Genomic DNA, 20,746 nt, shown 5'->3' with positions numbered 1-20,746 from the left:
AGATTTGAAGATTTCTATGGACAAGTATGTATTGCATTCTGATTTTTATGCTTCAGATATGGCTAATGAGGATGTTGTTTTGGGATACCCATGGATGGAATCGGTGGGTACGATAAATATTAATGTGCAGAAGAAATTCCTTAAGCTCTAGTATAAAAAGAAGAAAATTACATTACAGGATATTTCCATCAATAAACAGATACAGTCCACGGAGGCTGAAGCAGAAGATGTTCGAGGGACTGACCTATCAGATGATGAGCCATTGATGATCGACAATCAAATACAAACAAAGACTGACGCAGAAAAGGATACAGGGGTTGATACATCAGATGAGGGCTCAGTGGTTGAAGTAATATTGAAAGATAAGGCACCACAACATGCACCAAATAACAGTCAGGCTCCAGTAAGGGGCGAATTAAAGAAAAAGACACCGTGAGTTAAAACTTCAACATATCTCACCCATATCACCTAGCAAGACACCAACCAACAAGATGGCAACCAATTAGCCACAAGGACAACAACCCCCGCATGATAGATAGAGAGAAGCGAAGATCCACTTACTACACATCAAAACAGAAGAGCTGCCACGGTCAACTTCCATCTCAAGCGAGCGAGGCACCAGCGAGATCGAGGGTTCACCTTTCTCTTGGATGGCTAGATGCACGTGCATGGTACCAGTGGACTACTCTTTTGAATAGATCTTATTATTTGTGTTCTTCCCATGTTTCGGGGACGAAACATGCTAAGGGAGGTGGAATGTTATATACCTAGGGGGGATAATATGGGGTACAAAGATAGGTACCCAAAGGAATAATGTAATAATGGGATGGGCCATAGTAATAAATAGGGTGGTTAACCCGTATCATGTAAGGGACCACAAGTAGTTAGTAATAATGTAATGGGCCCATGGTATTAGATAGATGGTATTGAAGGAACCATGGTAATGACCCATGGTATTGTATGTATGAGGCCTATATAGAGGCTAGAGACTCTACATTGAGAGATGTCAAGGAATATTGTATGAATAGACATATGGCTTGTAGAGTGCTCTCCTTCCTTAAAGAGTGAATGTATGGTGTTGCCCTACCTTAAGGGTTTTTATATTAATAAAGAAGCATTTCTATATTCAGATCTTGTTATTCTTGGGTTTATTTGCATTGTCTTATATTTTCATATCAGATCTATCACATGTTGGAGGTGCCATAGCCGTCTAGAGTCCCAAATCAAGTAGGAGGGTATTACATGGGCTACTAAGGTACAAAATTGCGAGGGGTGTTTCTACCATAGTATGAATAGCCTCAAATCATATGGGAGACGCTACCAAAGCTCTCCATCATTGTTCCCGAACGGAAGTCTTGGACTTTCTAGAATGATACACAGTATGGTGTTTATCAAATACTATGTTAAATTCTAGGGATGGGTATACCTTTATGCCAGCATCTAATATCTGCTCACTGTTATCTGGATTACGTGTGCTAAACGAATAGTCATTACTGTTACGAGTGGACTGTGCTTAATAGCTATCAATTATTTTCACACTAAATTATAGACTAATATTATTATTCAATGCCATTATCTACTAGATATCTCACTTCAGTAAATCGATTGAAAGTATTCGCAATCCCTGATAAATGGGTGACTTCAACAAAAGGCATCAGGGTGACAGTCCAATCTCGAAACAGGTGTCACGGCTAATATGTATCCAGGTTATGCAAACAAAATGTGGACCATCATCTCAGACTAAACCCTGGCAGATATTAACAACGCCAAATGACAATTATTAATCCTGATCCACGAATATAAGTGTGCATTGAAAATATGGACCACATGGAAAATGGGTTCTCCGCATTGCGGAACTAGCCCTTAACAGGTAAGCCAACTATCAAAGCCCGTGGTGGCCACTGAGGTTATTTAAATAAATTAGTAAGGGTTAAAAAGGCATTGAAGGGGAGGAACCGTAGCAGGTTCAGACCGTGAAACGAAACTACTACTACGATTTCAGGGAAAAAGAAAAGCCGATTCAAAATTATAGATGTGGAATAAAAATGGCACAAATTTTACCTCAGAAACGCCATTGCCTCCCGCTGCCATATTCAAACACGTGCTACACTGTCGTTGAAGCAGGCTAGTATTAACAGAGAAGTTCCAGACAAAAGCCAAAAATCTTCACGTCTGTTTAAGAGAAGGTGTGTGTGAAGTGCGGAATGTGAAATTTTGCGTGAGTGTCATTACGCTGGTTACGCTGGTTATGTTTGAGACCAAATCCATGGAAGCAGAGTTTCCTTACATTCAAACACATTAAATGAGCGGGAGTGCCAACGAGCCGATGTCGTTTACTGCATATTTATTTAAATTGAGCCTTGCCCATTTTTGTTAGTGATTTTGTGCTTCATGGACCTTAGGGTGGCTTTCTTCCAAGCGACATTGGGTCTTGTTTGTGGTTTTGTTCCAAGCGACCTTGGGGTTTGTTTCTGCCAATATTGAAATTGAAGGTATCTGTTATTAAGGTTTAATTTATTAAATATGAAGAGGAATTTTAAAATAAATAAATAAAAGTAAAGAATAAATTTTAATTATATAAAAAATTAATGAATTTATATTAAGTTATTTTTAATTTTATTATATTTTAAAAAATGTATGGTTTAATTTATTAATATTTATATTTTTTATTGTTTTTAATATGTATAATTTTTAATATATATAAGTATTACCCCATAAAAGTGGTTTAGAAAAGTATTTAGAGTTTATAATATATGTTAGCAATATAAGTATATTTAAACTAAATTAGTTGTAATTAATTTTCAAAAAATTATTGTGGGAGTGATAAAATTTTGATATATATATAAAATTAAAGAAATGTATACATGTTTGTTAAATTTAAGAGTTTTTCTTTTCGTCTCAAGGTTAATGTTTAATTTATTAATTGGTAAATAGTTGTAAATTAAATTAATTCTACTAAATATCACAACCAAATATATAGAAGTATCATTGAAATCATTTAAACAAGAAAATCAAATGTTTCTTAAAATTAAATAAGAATGATGGTTAACACATGGCTTTGAAGACATCTTAATCTTTTAGGACAATTTATTTTGCTCACATCTACATTGAGTTCCTTGATTATTTTGATTCAGACCTCCAATTGATTTGTATATAAGCACGTAGAAGATAATGAAAGAATGATTGGAACTTAAGCATTTAGCGAGCAATGAAATAAACTCAAACTTGAGGGTTTTGTAATTGGTCAAGTCAATTTAAATATTTGAGTTTTGTATATAAGGATGTTCAATTTCAATTAATAAATTAATTTGAAGTTTCACTTAAAAGGTATATAGATTTTGTTTACTCAAATTGAATTGAAAATAATGTATAGAACTTTAAAGTGCATAAACATTGAAGTGATATATGTATAAAATGATCATCATTAGCGTGGCTTGTAATGGAATCAAATGGTCACATTCGCATAATTATTTGAATTCTAGAGTGAACGGAGTTTTGTTGCACTCAATTCCAAGTGGATAAAAAGGGGGGCCATAATAGGATTGCATGGAAAATTAAGTTTGCTTACATGATCTAAAAAATTTATAAGTACTAAGTTTGCCCAGAGTTAGAAGTATCCAAGCAACAAGTGTAATGACTAGTAGCAACAAATTAATTTAAGCCACTCTCAAAGATTCCTCAAACTTATGTTCAAAATTACCATAGAAGCTAAATTGTGAGATAAAATATAATAATGGATACAGTGAGCTTAGCAACAACATCTTTATGATTTTTTTCTTTGTAAGTAAGAGTGAGTCAGCACCAACAAACTACCACATTCCGAAGATTGATATGAGGAAATTTGATGGTAATGATCCTCTAACATGGATATTTCAAATCAAGCAATATTTTGATCTACACCAGGTGGCACCCTTACAAAAGGTAAATACTACATCTTCGTTTTTTGAGCAAGACCAATATGTTTGGTCTCAATGGCTTTGTGAAAGAAAAAGGATTATGTTATATATTGGTCCATTTTTACAAAGGAATTGATAACACGTTATGGGGATATTAAGAGCAACACATTCTTTAGTCAATTAGTAAATCTTCGACAAAAAGGTCTTATTACAGAGTACATTCAATAATTCCAAAAGTTGAGTCTTGGAGTAAGAGAATATTTAAGAGGATAACTTGTTAAACCTATTTATGGGTACTTTAAAGGATAGAATTCAACATGAGGTGCGTCTCTTTGAACCTAAATCTCTAGAGCATGCTTTTATTCTCACAAGGAAAGTTTGAAATAAAAATATGGTCATTAGAAAATTGGTCACTAATAACTATAGAGAAAATCATGTTGCCTTTCCTAAACCAATAAGGTTGACTCCTCAAAAAATGGATGAAAGAAGAGCAAAGGGATTATGTTTCAATTATGACAGAAAGTATAGTAAAGGGCATAAATTCAATGAGAATAAAGTATTCCACATAGACTGTGAAGATGAAGAAGTGGAAATTTCACAAGATCTAGAGCTAGAAGAAACTACTCCAACGCTCTCTTGTCATGCATTGGTCGACATCAATACTCCACAAACCCTCGAGATAGAAAGATATATCAAAAACCAAGGGATAATAATATTGATTAATTTAAGGAGTACACTTGGGGAAAATTTTGATTTAGGCAGTACCCATAACTTCATCAATCACAAATTGGCAAAACTTCTTAATTGCTTTGTATATCCAACACTAGAATTTCAAGTGATGATTATAGATGGAGGTACCACAAATTGTTCAAGGAAGTGTAATAAGATTAAGTTGGATATGGGGGGGCATTTATTGGTTAGTCCCACGATTGTAACCCAAATGGGTTGTGATATTCCTACTTAGTGTTTCACTAAGGGAATATCAAAATATTGATCAATTTTGGCACTCACATTATCTAACTTAGGAAAAAGGGGGCCTAGGGGACCCATATGTGATTTTTGTCCTAAGAGGCACTCCAACTATAGGCTCAGCGAAAAATTGTGGCTTTGGTGGAACGTGGGGGCCACAAAGAAGGCATTTTCAACCCACAAGGAGAATATGTTTTCATTGGCTCGAAGAAGGAGAGTGGAAGTCGATGTGGGCCCACATGGGCAGCCTTGGAGGCAATTTGATAAAAGAGGGAGGAGCTCTCATTTTTGGTTATCATTCATCATTTTCGAATTTGTCTTTAACAAGAGCACGCTTGCGCAGTGAGCCAAGTCTACATGTGTTGTTTAACACACCGAGTGTTTCTGAGCAGAAATCCTAGCCCTTGCTTCGGTGGACTTTGAGTGTCAGGCCAAGGAGGGAGTACTTCTTCAGCATAATCCACACCAACAGTAACAAAGAGAGCCACAGTAGCAAAGGGACGGTGCAGTCATTAATAGAGGCATTTCAAGAGTGTGGGGAGATAAGGGAATTTGAAGTGGAGAACTGGTGGGAAGGCTTGGGAAGCCTTCTAATGGGGTTTGTGGGTATTTTGGAGGCATTTTAGCAACAAATCATTTAGGAGGCCGAATTTCCCAGCTAGAGAGTTAGTCAAGCTCAAGGGGGTCAAAATTCTTGGGTCAAGCTTTGGCCAAACCCTTCATGGGTTATTCTGTGTTTCTCGAGTAGAGGCATGGATTAACTTCCCAGAATTTTCTACGAAGTAGAGAGGGCTCTAGCAGCTCTTCATTTCAGGCAGCAACACAATTTTCTAGGTTTTACAGCGCAACAATTGAGCTGAATTGACAGGGCACTGAAGGAGGGTGATTCGGGGATCATTGAGGACTTTTCTAGCCTGCTAAAATCAAGCCCAGGTGCACACATTCCAGCACCTTGATTGTACACCTTTCCCATTTAATAAAATAAGTAGATAACACTGTTATGGAAGCACTTTCATGGTTTGATTGTCTATTTCGATTTTTGTTATTTGTTGTCTATTTTGCTTTGATTATTTACTGTTACTTTTCCCTTAGGGATATTATAGTAGTATCAGAGCTATAGACTTGGCACAACCCGTGGGAGCAACACAGTCTATGACACCGGAGGATAGGCAGAACGTGACATACAAGAGGCAGAGGTACATGAGCAAAGAACGACAGCTAGAGACCAACCCTGATCTCGTGGCGATAGAACCAAAGGTGGAGGAACCCAACATGGGGAACAATGAGGGAGAAAAAGGGATGAGGAGGAGGAGTTTTTCCAAATCCTATTGAAGGCAATGCAGGATTTGTGTCGGAAAAATTGAAGGGATAGGGCAGCGAAATAGCAATGGTAATAAGGGCAAAGGAGTCCAAGGGGATTTCCACTATGGAGAAGGGTCTCGTACATCACACCACCATGCATCTCTCCATGACAACTTTCCATTAGTCCAAAACACACCCCTTAGATCCACCATTCCCATGTTGCTATAATCTGGAGCAGGAGGACAACCAGAGCAGAAAGAAGTACCCTATGGAGACTAATTCCTAGAGTATCAATCTTATGGACCTGAATTTGGGAGGGTCATTACTTTCAAAGGTTTCTTCCAGCAGAAAGGAAACAACAAGTCCAAGGGACAAAATGGAGGAAGTTATGCCTAGGGGACAGACCTGCAACGAATGGTGGGGAGACTATTTCTCCCAACTTTCGATGGGTCCTCCAAGAGCTCAGCCAAGGCCTGGGTCGAGAAGCTAGTTGTCTATTTCTAACTTAACCAAATGACATAAGGTGAGGCAATCAATATTGCCACGTTGCACTTGGAAGGGGAAGCCCACGACTGGTAGTTCCACGGATTGACCACGTTGCACTTGAAAGGGGAATCCCACGACTGGTGATTCCACAAATTGACCATGTTGCACTTGGAAGTGGAAGCCCATGACTGGTGGTTCCACGAATTAACCACGTTGTGGCATGCTAGAGTGACTACCTATGATGAGTTCACCAGGAGGGTGTTGGAGCGGTTTGAGAGGGAGGATCCATAAGGGTATTTTGGGGAGCTAACTAAGCTCAAGCAAACCGAGAGTGCATAAACCTACATCTTAGAGTTTCTACGTTTGTCGATGATGTTCCAAGACTTCTCAGAGTCTAGGAAGATTTTCATGTTTATCGATGGGCTAGCAAAGCCATTGCATGGGTTGGTGAGGGCTAACAGGCCCACTACATTGCAGGATGTCGTAGGGAGAGCCTGAGAGCTATAGGATGCCCTACCCAAGACAAGGGCACCATTTCCCCCTAGACAGGGCTTCCAGCAGAAGGGGAAGGACAGTAGGGCCCCACCACCGAGGGCCAATCAGGGGCGTGCACAACTGGATGATGAGACCAGAAGAGACCTCAGGCGGAGGAAGTTATGTTTCACTTGTCAAGAGCCATGGGCACCAGGCCACAGGTGTGTTGCTGGAAAGGCTCACTCCATAGAGGTCTTCTCTACAATGAAGCAGAGGAGGAGACTTATTTTGAGATGTCGGGAGAGGATAGCGCAACACCACCAGGAGGAGGAGGAGGAGGACCACCACCACCACCACCAGGGGGAGTTTCTTTCGCACCTACTGGAGGGGTACTTGCATCGCTGCGAGGGGCACCCAAATTTTTTACTATGAGGATCTGAGACACTGCTCAGGGGCAGTGTGCCTCAATATGGTGGACAGTGGGGCTACCCACAACTTCATTGATGCACAGTTGATTTAGAGGAAGGGCATCACAACTGAGGAGTTCGAGGGATTCTCAGTTCTTATGTCTCGGGATAGGACCATGCAGTGCACCCGCTATGTTCCAGCTTTGACAGTGACCCTAAGGAATTACTCCATCACAGATCATTTCTTTCTGGTGGATCTATAGGAAACCAATGTTGTGTTGGGATTCTAGTGGCTATATACAGTGGGCAAAGTCTCGACAGATTGGTAGAAGCTGGAGATGGAGTTCATAGGGCCAGATGGCATGACCGTGTTGCTTCGAGGGATGCACTCATACCCCCCACAGACTGTCTCGGCCCACAGGATGGACGCTGACTTGAGACATGGAGACATCGAGTGGCCTATGGAGTTGAGGATCTGAGAGGCTGGGGGAAATTCTAATCCACCACATCCGGAGATACAGGCTATTCTTGATAGGTATCCAATGGTGTTTGGGGACATACCACCGAGACAACCTCTTAACAAGGGGTTTGAGCACACCATCAAGTTGGAGCCAGGAGTACAGGTCATCATCACCACCCCTTATCGACATCCCAAGGCTTATCGGGATGAGATTGAGAGGGCAATCCATGAGTTATTGGCACTAGGACACATTAGACCCATCTCTTGCCCTTTTACTTCATCAGTTGTGCTGGTGAAAAAGAAGGACAGGTCCTTATGGATGTGCATTAATTACAGGGCTCTCAATAAGAAAACGTTGAAGAATCGCTACCTTATTCCCCGTATAGTTGAGCTGATGGACGAGTTGAGGGGAGCAAACTACTTCTCGAAGATTGATCTGAGGCCGGGGTACCATCAGATTTGGGTGAGGGACCAAGATGTCCCAAAGATAACACTATGGTGCCACTATGGGCACTTTGAGTTCCTAGTTATGCCTTTTGGGCTTACCAATGCACCTGCCACATTCTAGTCATGCATGAACCATGTGTTTCATGGGCATTTGAGGAAGTTCAATCAAATGTTCTTTGACGACATATTGATCTGCAGTCGTATGTGGGAGGAGCATTTATAACACCTTGAGAAATTACTGCGCATCCTAGAGGAGCAGCAATTCTATACCAAACTGTCCAAGTGCGTGTTTGGGCTGACTGAGATGCTCTACCTTGGGCATATCATTAGGGAGGATGGTGTCAGAGTGCATGAGGAGAAGATCAGAGTTATCCAGGATTGTCCATAGCCCAAAATGTGACCAAGTTGAGGGGGTTCGTGGGCATTTGCACCTATTACAAGAAACTTGTGAAGGGTTACTCACAGTTGGTTGCACCCCTCACAAATTTGATGAAGAAGGGGACTTTCGAGTGGACCACTACAACGCAAGAGGAATTTGATTACCTCAAGGAGGTCATGAGTAGTTTTCCAATGTTGGCACTCCCTGATTTCACTCAGCTTTTCATGTTGGAGTGTGATGCATCAGGAGTGGGCATGGGGGTCGTGTTGATGCAAGCGGCACCCCATTGCGTTTAGGAGCAGGAAGCTACTACCCCATGAGCTACTCTACTCCATATATGACAAGGACATGTTGACCATCATGCATGCATTGGCCAAGTTCAAGCAGTATTTGGTGGGGAACAGGTTCAAGGTCAAGACCAACCACAATAGCCTTAGGTTCTTTTTGGAGCAGAAACAACTACAAGAGAGGCAGCAAAAGTGGTGAGAAAAATACAGGCATATAAATTTGACATTGAATATGTCAAAGGGAAGCACAATGTAGTTGTTGATGCATTGTCTAGGAGACCAACCACCTTTTCCTTGATGAACATTACCCCAGATTAGCGGACGCAGTTACTCATTGAGTGCTCCAAGGAAAAGTTTGCATGCAAGATCCTTGATGGGTTGGTGATGGATGACCAGTATCGGGTGATGAACAAGGTGATCTACTACTGAGACTAGATTTACTTGGTACCCAACTCCCCACTAAGGGAGAAGATTCTACAGGTTGCCCATGATTCACCACTAGTAGGGCACGAGGGGTTTAGGAAGACATACAAGAGCATTAGGGAGTGCTTTGCAAGGAAGGGCCTCAAGGAGGACGTTTTGAGGCATATACGGGAGTGTGACACATGCCAGCAGAACAAGGGAGAGCACACACACCCTGTTGGTCTACTATAACCGCTTCCCATTCTGAAGGGAAAATGGGAAAGCATATCGATGGATTTCATCACCGGGCTGCCCACAATACAAGGCAAGGACTACATATATGTGGTGGTGGATCGCTTGACGAAGTACGCTCATTTATTTGCCATTCCAGCTCGATACTCGGCCTCACAGGTGGCGAGATGTTCTTCAGGGAGGTATTTCGGCTACATGGTCTCCCCAAGACCATTGTTAGTGACTGGGACAACATGTTCATGGGTGGGTTTTGGCAGGAGTTATTCAAATTGGTGGGTACGAAACTCACCCCAAGTACCAGCTACCACCCATAGATGGATGGCCAAAGGGAGATGGTTAACAAGTGGCTGGAGGGCTACTTGTGTAACTATGTGATAGGGTAGCAGAACGCATGGATATGATGGTTGCATTTGGGGCAATAATGCTACAACACTATGCATCACATGTATATAGGTATGTCACAATTTCAAGCCCTATATAGTTATGATTTATTGTCTTTTGCTGACATTATGTTTGGAGATAGCAGGGTCCCAAGGGCCAAGGACTAGATACAGGAGAGCCAAGACATCTTGAGGGCTCTAAAAGACAATCTGCAAATGGCCCAAAATCAACAAAATCTTTATGCAAATAGGGCAGAGTTGAGAGGCAGTTCAAAGTTGGGGACTTGATCTTTTTGAGGCTCCCATTGTACCAAAAGTCTACGCTCAAGCAAAAGGGGACTGAAAAACTCAAACTCGACTTTTATGGGCCCTGTCGTGTTGCTCGGAAGGTGGGGGAGGTAGCATATGAGTTGGAGCTACCACCGGGGAGTCGGCTGCACAACATTTTTCATGTTTCTTGCCTCAAGAAGGCACTAGGGCAGTTGGTCACCGCTACTACAGAGTTACCCTGTATGGACAATGAAGGCCATTTGGTGCTTGAACGAGAGGCCATTTTGGATTCTAGAGAGAGGCACCTGCGTCACAGGGTCATCAAAGAATTTTTTATTCAATGGAGGAATCTATTGGATGAGGATGCCACCTGGGAGGGGGAACAGATACTACAACATCCTTCTTTGCAGTTGCTTGAGGACAAACAATGCTTTGGTGGGGAGGAATGTCATATTCTTGCTTAATGTTTCACTAAGGAAATATCAAAATTTTGATCATTTTTGGCACTCACATTATCTCACTTAGGAAAAAGGGGGCCTAGGGGAGCCATATGTGATTTTTGGCCTAAGAGGCACTCCAAATATCCGCTCAGCGAAAAATTGCGACTTTGGTGACATGGGGGCCACCATGAAGGCAATTTCGAACCACAAGGAAAATATGTTTTCATTGGCTCGAAGAAGGTGGGTGGAAATTGATGTGGGCCCACATGGTTAGCCTTGGAGGAAAATCAATAAAAGAGGGAGGAGCTCTCATTTTTTGTTATCATTCATCATTTTCGAATTTGTCTTTGACAAGATCATGCTTGAGCAGTGAGCCAAGTCTGCATGTGTTGTTCAGCACATCGGTTGTTTCCTAGCGAAAATCCCAGCCCGTGCTTCGGGGGACTTAGAGTGCCAACCCAAGGAGGGAGTTCTCCTTTAGAATAATCGACACCAGCAATAGGTGGTTGATTTGCAACAACAGAGAGAGCCACAACAGTGCAAGGACTGTGCAATCATTGATAGAGGCATTTCGAGAGTGTGGGGAGATAAGGGAATTTGAGGTGGAGAATTGGTGGGAAGGCTTAGGAAGACTTATAACAAGGTTTGCAGGTAGTTTGGAGGGATTTCAGCAGCGATCATTGAGGAGGCTGAATTTCCCAGCTCGAGAGCTAGTTAAGCTCAAGGGGGTCAAAATTCTGGGGTCAAGCTTTGGCCAAACCCTTCGTGGGTTATTTTGGGTTTCTTGGGTAGAGGCCAGGATTAAATTCCCGAAATTTTCTGAGCAGTAGAGAGGGCTCTAGCAACTCTTCATTTCAGGTAGCAACACCATTTTCTGGGTTTTATAGCGCAGGAGTTCGACCGAATTGACAAGGCACAGAAGGAGGGTGATTTAGGGATCATTTAGGGCTTTACTAGCTTGCTAAAAGCAAGCCCAAATGCACACATTCCAACACCTTGATTGCACACCTTTCCCATTTAATAAAATGAGTAGACAACAATGTTATGGAAGCATTTTCATGGTCTGATTATCTGTTTCCATTTTTGTGATGTCTTGTCTATTTTGCTTTGATTATTTACTGTTAATTATCCCTTAGGGATATTACATGGGTGGTGTTGATGTTGTGTTAGGGGTGCAATAGTTAAAATCATTGGGAATAGTGACCCTTAATTTCCAAGATCTTTTCATAATATATTTCTCAAAAGGAAAGGAATTTGAGCTTAAAGGTATCCAAGGGAAACCAAGTAGAGTGATAAGCTCTAATAGCATGACAAGATAGATAAAAAAAAATGAACACCAAGGTGTAGTTGTACAATTATGTTCATTAGATGTTCAAACTTCTCTATCATTTGCGCTAGTGGATCTTCAAAAAGTAATCAACAATCGTTCTAAGGTATTAGGAGAAATGCCTAAGGGTCTTCCACATGTCCGAGATCTTGACCATGTTATTCATTTGAAACCTGGAAGTGTACCACCTAACATTAGGCCTTCTAGATAAACACATGCATAGAAGAGTGAGATTGAGCGTATGGCTCAAGAAATGTAAGAGGCATGCATCATTCAACTTGCCCGAAGTGCTTTCTCTTCACTAGTAGTGATACGCATTTAAAATAGAATGCAAAAAATTACAAATATAACCATAGATACAGAGATGCAATAGAAATAACACTTCATTTCATTAATATCAAATATTGAAATAAACTTACAAACAAAATGGAAATAAACTAGCTCGGGTGATGGTAGCTTATCTCCGAGAAGATATGTGGCAGATACATGCCTTTGAATTGTGTTACAATGAGGCTAAAACGCCTATTTATTATTTAGAAACAATGGAAAACCCTAAACATGAAAAAAACTAACTATAGGAGATGAAGCACCAAAACTATGGGCCCCGTTTGGGTAAATTGGTACGTCAACTTCCTAGGGTCATAACTTTGGCATACGATCTACATTTGACGCACATAAACCTCGTTAGAAATATCTATCTGAGGACTACAACTTTCAAATAGAAAACAAAAGTTAACTCTCAATGTTTGCTCCGGTCTTCCCAAAAAAACATCATTTAGGGCCTCAAAAAGGCTCCGAAAGTTTGGAACCGGAAAAATTTCCAAAAATAGTAAACTGTGCTATAATTAAGGAAACTTAAAAACTAAAAGAGATAGTGGTGGGGGTCCAAGTGGAATAGGCGGGTGGCCACCAACATCCACTGGATCAGTCCTGCTCCCATAGGAAGCAATGGTCCCGATTGTGTTGAGTGCCTCCATGAGATGGGGAAACTTCTCCAAAACTTGGTCCTTGGTGAGCCACTTGGCTTGGTGCAGGAGTTGGCCAACTTGACAATCCGATATATTTGGATATTCAAATGGCGAGTGTTCTTGATCTGTGTGTCCATAATTCGATCAATTGCGGCATGTTCCATGCAATTTCGGTTTAGCTCTTTTGGTGTGAGTTGTTCTGCAGTGTCTGATGTGTCTGGTAATGGTGGGACGTATTGCCGAAGGTGGTCCACATTGAACACTGGGTGCAGGCCAAAGAATGGAGGAATTTTGAGCTCAAAATCATTGTCTCCCACAACCTTGGTAATGGTGTAAGGACCATATCGGATTCGTATGAGCTTCCGATGAGCTCTAGTAGCATGTTATTTCTGCAAATGCAACCAAACCTTTTCGCCCACCAAAAACTTGTGTGCCACCTGATGCTGATCATGTTGTTGCTTGTACTTGGAATTTGACTTCTCCAATATGTCGTGAACATGTTGGAGTATGTGTTGGATTCATTCAATAAATTTTGTCACTTTATGAGCCTCAGACAATACATGTGTGGATTATGTTTGTGTAGTCACATGAGGCATGACAACATCAATCAGACACAATGGTTGAAATCCTAGACCCAGTTCAAAGGATCTGCGACTAGTCAAGCTATTGAGAGCTCTGTTATAATTGTGTTTCACATAGGGAAGACTCTCATCCTAGGTTCATGTATGTTTAGAGTTGTACATGTAGAGTATGTGCATTATCATCCTATTGACGACCTCCATCTGGCCATCAGTTTGGGGATGGAAGGTAGTTGACTTGGTGATCTTGGTGTCCAATAGTGTCCAGAGGCTTGGCCAGAATGTGCTCAGGAACCTGTTATCCCAATCTGATATAATGGTTTGCACGATCCAAAATGTACCCACACTCGTTCAAAGAAGAGTTTGGCGGTGTCCTCGTTTGTGATACTCGTCTTGTAGGGTGCCAATATAACCATCTTAGAAAATTTGTCCATGACCACAAATACACAGTCATTATCATATTTGGTAGCAGGGAGGCTAGACATATAGTCCATGGAGATGGATTTCGCAGTTGGTTCGGTGTAGGCAAAGGAGTGTACAGGCCTTGCGTCCTGATGGTTGGCTCCGTGATGGTGGAGGCAATGCATGATTCGATATATTTCCCAACATCTACTAAAAGTTTTGGCCAATAAAAGTACTTTTGTTGTACAACCACAATTTTCTCCACATCAAAGGGTCCTGCGACCCGACTGTAGTGCGCCTCCCAAATCAGCTTGGCATGCTTGCTTGAAGGAACACAAAGGTGGTCCAGGTAGCATAATAATGCGTCCTGGAGGTGGAAATCAGGAACTTGCTTTCCATATACTAGCATCTAGTATGTGGAGGCGAACTCTAGATCATTTTTGTATAGTTGCAGCCATCCAGAGGTCTCGTGGCCTCAAGAGTTGAGAACAGTAGTTAGTGCTGCAACTAGGAGTCAACTGAGGTAGTCTGCAACATGATTGGCACTGTCCTTTTTGTTTTTAATGTTCAAGTGGAATTGTTGCAGATATGTAGACCACTTATGATGGCAATTGTTTTGAAACTTCCCTTGTGTATGTATAAACTGAAGAGGTCGGTGATCGGTGTGGATGACCGTCTCCTTCCCCATAATGTAATGCTTCCATTGCCGACAAGCCTGCACGATGGAATACATATCTTTATCATAGGTGGGGTACTTCCGAATTGTATCAGAAAGTGTCTCACTATGATAGGTCACTCGATGCCCGTGTTGGGTGAGGACTACACCAATAGCATAGTCGGAGGCGTCTGTCTCAATTTCAAATGGTTGTTGCAGGTTTGATAGTGTGAGTACCAGTGCAGATCAGAGGTAATGCTTTAGCTCAACAAATAACTTCTATTGGGACTCGAACCAGGAAAACTTTGGTTTCACTCCGACCATGGTAATCTGACTCAAACGCCAAGTGATATGAGAGAATCCCAACACAAACCTCTGATAAAAATTTGCAAGGCCCAAAAAGCTACGAAGCTCTGTTAGAGTTGTTGGGGCTGGCCAATCCTGAATTACTTGGATCTTAGTTAGATCCACATGCACTCCACACTCATCTATGATGTAACCCAGATATTGGACCTGGCTCATGCCAAAGGTGCATTTCTCCAAGTTGCCACACAGTTTGTGCTATCGAATGGTATGAAGGACTTGTTGAATGTGTTGCAAGTGTTCTTCCCAACTCTTGCTGAAGATGAGGATGTCATCTACATAAAAAACCATGAATGAGTTGGTGAAGGTTTGCAAGATGTCATCCACTAACCTCATAAAAGTAGTAGGGGTATTTTTCAACCTGAAGGGCATAACCAACCATTAAAAAGGGCCTTCCTTGGATTTGAAGGTGGTCTTCCATACATCTATGGGCTCTATTGGAACCTAGTGATAGCCAGACTTTAGATCGATCTTGCTAAAATACTTGGCCCCCTTGGTCATCAATCCATGGGATTGGATACCTGTTCCTCACAGTGATTTTGTTTAGTGCCCAATAATCAATGCAGAGCCTCTAGGTCACATCCTTCTTCTATACAAGTACAATCAGGTTCCCACAGGGTGAGGACATTGGTCGGATGTGCCCTTTTTGTAGAAACTCATGGATTTGTTGCTCGATCTCTTCATTTTCAAGAATGGAGCAGCAATATATAGGCCCTGTAGGTTTTAACCTCGTACAGAAATTACTTGCATCGGAATTCTAAAAAATACAAAATAAATAATGGCAAGAGTATAAAACATAAAACAAATATAAACAAAGAGTTTCCCCTGGATCCCAAAACAGGGACTACCAGATTGATTTTTCATTATGTTCCTTTCAATGTCACAATACATATATATACATGTTAAAGCATCCATAAACCCCAATCAATTAACCCTGGATTAAAACATAACGCTAGTTCCCTTGATCAAATCTACAAAATACCATGGGCAAAAAACCATCATGCCCAAAACCATGTACAAAAACCATAGGTAGGTTTACCCACCTAATATGGGGTCCAATTTTTTTTCCCTGGGGCGCTTGTTCTCACACTTGTTGTTTTCTTTCCACGGGGGGCCACATGAGAGCTTAGTCATTGGTACAGCCCTGCAACGCCCATTGTTTCTCTACACCAAGAAAACTTCTAAGTGCTCACAGACTTCATCAATGCATCTACAACATTCTTCAAAGTGTCCACCTTTACCAGCAACACCTTTTTGTCCTCAACCATATCCCTCACAAAGTGATACTGAACATCAATGTGCTTTGACTTTGAATGATAAGCAGGGTTATTTGCCAAGAAAATTGCACTTTGGTTGTCGCAGCCTATCCTTATAGCTCGATGTACTAACCCCATACTTGAACACAATCTCTGCAACCAAAATGCTTCCTTGCTTGCATGAGTGGTTGCCATGTATTCTGCCTCTATAGTTGAAAGTGCCACTATAGACTGTCTCTTGCTCATCCAACAGACTACACCTCCAAACAGGTTAAATACATACCCACTTGTAGATCTTCTATGATCCAAATCTCCAGCCCAGTCTGCATCAACAAATCCATGGATGTCTAACTCTCTATCAAATCCTGGTCTTCCTTGGTAGCAAAGACCCTAATCACCAGTGCCACGCAAATACCTGAAAACCCGCTTCACTGTTGTCCAATGCTCCTTCCCTGGTTTTGACATCAACCTGCTCAATACTGCCACTACATGTGCAATGTTTGGTCTAGTACAGACCATTGCATACATTAGGCTGCTGACTGCACTTGCGTATGGAACATGGGACATGTCCTCTTCGTCTTCTTGTGTCTTGGGACACTATTCAGCACATAACTTTACACCGACAGGAATAGTAACCTTCACCGGTTTACTATCTTGCATATTAAACCTCTGCAATATTGTCTCGACATACTTCCTTTGATTTAACTAGAGCTTCCTTTTTGCTTGATCTCGTTTAATTTTCATGCCCAAAATATAGTTTGCAGCACCAAGATTTTTCATGTAAAATTTGGAGGATAATTGGGTCTTCAATTCCTAAATATTTTCTTTGTTATTTCCAATCAACAACATATTTTCCACATACAAGACCGAATAAATAATACGGTCTCCAATTAATTTAAAATACACATAGTGATCTACTTTGCTTATGGTGAAGCCAAGTTCCATATATATGTATTTAATTTCTGATACCACATCCTTGGTGACTGTTTTAACCCATACAGAGACTTTTTTAACTTGCATACCAGTTCTTTCTTACCCTTCACCGCAAAGCCTTCAGGTTGCTTCATGTAGATCTCTTCTTCTAGATCCTTTTGAAGAAATGATGTATTCACATCCATCTGTTCTACCTCAAAATCAAAAGCAACAACAATAGATAAAAGTAATATAATAGAAGCTACCTTGGCAATAGTAGAAAAAATATCACCAAAATCAATTCTCGACACCTTAGAATAACCTTTTGCTACCAACCGAGCTTTGTATTTCTCCACCTTTCCTTCTGCATTCATATTCTTCTTAAACACCCATTTCTTGCCAATGGGTTTCCTTCCAGCCTGCAACTCCACCAGATCCCAAGCCTCATTTTTGTGCAAAGATGCCATTTCATCAACCATGGCCTCTTTCCAGAGTTTGCCATCCTTTGAATACACTGCTTCCTTGACCGTTCTGGGATCATCAGCAGTGATAGATAAATCAAAATTTGAATAGAAAGCAGCTAGACTATACCTTTCTGGTTGCCATCTTTCTCGAACTAATCTTCTCACAGCTGGATTTTGTGGCTCTTCATATTTTGATTCCTCTTCTGCTATAGAGTATGATTCCTCCTCCATTAGTTCAAACTCTATCTTTCTAATACCACATCCTTAGTGACTATTTTAACCCATACACAGACCTTTTTAACTTACATACCAGTTCTTTCTTACCCTTCATCGCAAAGCCTTCAGGTTGCTTCATGTAGATCTCTTTTTCCAGATCCTCGTGAAAAAACGGTGTATTGACATCCATTTGTTCTACCTCAAAATTAAAAGCAACAACAACAAATAAAAGTAATATAATAGAAGCTACCTTGGCAAAAGTAGAAACATATCATCAAAATCAATTCCCGACATCTCGGAATAACCTTTTGCTACCAACTGAGCTTTGTAATTATCCACCTTGCCTTTTACATTAATATTCTCCTTAAACACCCATTTCTTGCCAATGGGTTTCCTTCTAGCTGCAAACTCCACCAGATCCCAAGCCTCATTTTTGTGCAAAGATGCCATTTCAACAACCATGGCCTCTTTCCAGAGTTTTCTATCCTCTGAATTCACTGCTTCCCTGACCATTCTGGGATCATCATCAGTAATAGATAAATCAAAATTTGAATAGAAAGCAGCTGGACTATACCTTTCTGGTTGCCTTCTTTCTCAAACTAATCTTCTCACAGCTGGATTTTGTGGCTCTTCATCTTTTGATTCACCTTCTGCTGTAGAGTATGATTCCTCCTCCTTTAGTTCAAACTCTATCTTCTCAGGTTCCTTTGGTAGGACTTCATGTTTAATAACATGTTTCATCTCTCTAAAAACCACATCGTGGTTGTACAGAACCTTCCTTGTTTTTGTGTTCCAAAGATTATAACCTTTTAAACCATCCTTATACCCAATAAATATTCACCTTTTAGATTTACTATATAACTTGGTTCTTTTCTCCTTTGGAACATGTACATATGCATCACATCCAAATACCCTCATATGTGAAAGAGAGGGTTTCTTACCAATCCATACCTCTTATCAAGTCTTATCCTCTAACGTTGATGAAGGTGATCTATTGACCAGGTAACAAGCAGTCTCCACTGCCTCTGCCCAAAATTCATGTCCTTACCCTACACCACTAAGCATGCTTCTTGCCTTTTCCATCAACGTCCTCTTCATTCTTTCTGCAACTCCATTTTGTTAAGGTGTGTATGGAGTAGTCATATGTCATGCTATGCCACACTTCTTACAGAACTCTTGAAATTCCTTCTTGCAAAACTCTCCACCGTTATCTGTCCTCAACACCTTTATCTTCTTCTCTATCTAGTTTTCCACTAGAGCCTTAAATTCTTTAAACCTGTCAAAGACTTCAAATTTATTCCAGAGGAAATATCTCCATGTATTCCTTGGAGAAGGAAGGAGGCATTAGAGCCTATCCCCCCTTAGTGACAACTTCCTGAACTCGAACCATAAATCAAAGTTTAGTAAACTTCGCCTTTGTGAGAGCCTTTGTAAAGATGTCTGCAACCCTATCATTGGTTGAACAATATTGCACTTCAAGAACATGGTCGTGAATGAGCTTTCTGATGAAGTGCATGTGTAGTTCAATGTGTTTGATACGTTGATGTTGGACTGGATCTTTGCATAGTTGAATGGTACTTTGATTATCACACCAAAGTGTAGTCGGACGTCGTTGCTAAAAGCCAAACTTTGACAGGTTCTGACAAATCCACAGGGCTTCCTTACTAGCTTCTACGGTGCCACAATACTCTGCTTCAGCTGAAGAAAGTTAAATGGAACTTTGTTTCTTGCAAGCCCATGTAATAGGTCCAGAACCAAGAGTGAAGACATAACCTGCAGTAGACTTCCGATCATCAGGGTCACCAACCAAATCGGAATCAATGAAACCAAACAATAGAGGAGATGTTTCTACACTGCAATGAATCCCAAAATGAACTATACCTCGAACATAACGAAGTATTCTTTTAGCTTCTTTCCAATGACTTTCATGTGGGTTTTGCATAAACCAAGCAATAAAGCCAACAACAAAGGAAAGGTCAAGACGAGTATGGGTCAGATACAATTTTTTTCCTATAAGCTGACAGTATAAGGTAGCATCAACTTCGGGGGAAGTACAAGTGACTGAAAGTTTGGCTCTAGACTGAAAGGGAGAAGGGGTTGGCTTAAAGTCTTCCATGTGAAAATGGCGTAGAATATCATAGGCATACTTGGACTGGGAAAGGGAAATACCTTCCTTGGTTTGCAAGACTTGAAGACCAAGAGAATAATGCAGGTGTCCTAAGTCTGTCATTTCAAACTACTTTTTAAGGTTGAACTTCACATGGTTTATAAGGTTGGGATCACTACCAGTAAGGATAAGATCATCAACATAAAGAACAAGAAGGATAAGATACTTACCCACTTTCTTGGTGTAGACAATATTGTCAGAATGACACCTAGAAAAGCCAGTATCTAAAAGAAAGTTATCCATTTTAGCATACCAAGCCTGAGGGGCTTGCTTGAGACCATAAAGGGATTTCTTAAGCCGACATACAAGGCTGGAGTCTATTTGTAGAAATATAGGAGGTTGTTCCATATAGATTTCTTCATGCAAGTCCCCATGCAAGAAGGCAGATTTAACATCCATCTGATGGACTTCTCATTTGAAAGAGGCAGCAAGGGAAAGAACAAGGCCGATAGAGTTCATTTTGGAAACACAAGAGAAGGTTTCAGTATAGTTAATGCCTTCAACTTGTGAAAAACCCTTAGCAACAAGACAAGATTTATGTTTATCAACTTTTCCATCTGGTCCAAACTTGGTTTTGTAAACCCATT

The 20,746-nt window shown here is 40.8% G+C and overlaps 1 protein-coding gene across 3 annotated transcripts in view; it reads right to left on the bottom strand.

The window, feature by feature from the left end:
• LOC149201902 (uncharacterized) overlaps positions 1-20,746 on the bottom strand; it is a 143,123-nt gene that overhangs the window by 81,935 nt on the left and 40,442 nt on the right. The window contains exon 1 of one of the 3 annotated variants that reach the window (XM_089403036.1): positions 2,062-2,424. The exons of the other annotated variants lie outside the window; for them this stretch is intronic. Coding sequence (XP_089259162.1) covers positions 2,062-2,091 — 30 coding nt within the window. The 5' untranslated portion in view covers positions 2,092-2,424. Of the gene's footprint in view, positions 1-2,061; positions 2,425-20,746 lie in introns of those variants that run through there. 3 annotated transcript variants of the gene reach the window in all.

The sequence above is a fragment of the Pinus tabuliformis genome, chromosome 2_1 (genome assembly GCF_031772625.1).
Source record: "Pinus tabuliformis cultivar Carrire ecotype Pingquan chromosome 2_1, CPIR1, whole genome shotgun sequence".
In the NCBI taxonomy this organism is placed as follows: domain Eukaryota; kingdom Viridiplantae; phylum Streptophyta; class Pinopsida; order Pinales; family Pinaceae; genus Pinus; species Pinus tabuliformis.
Note: the sequence above shows the minus strand (reverse complement) of the source record. Positions and strands in the feature narration are given on the sequence as shown.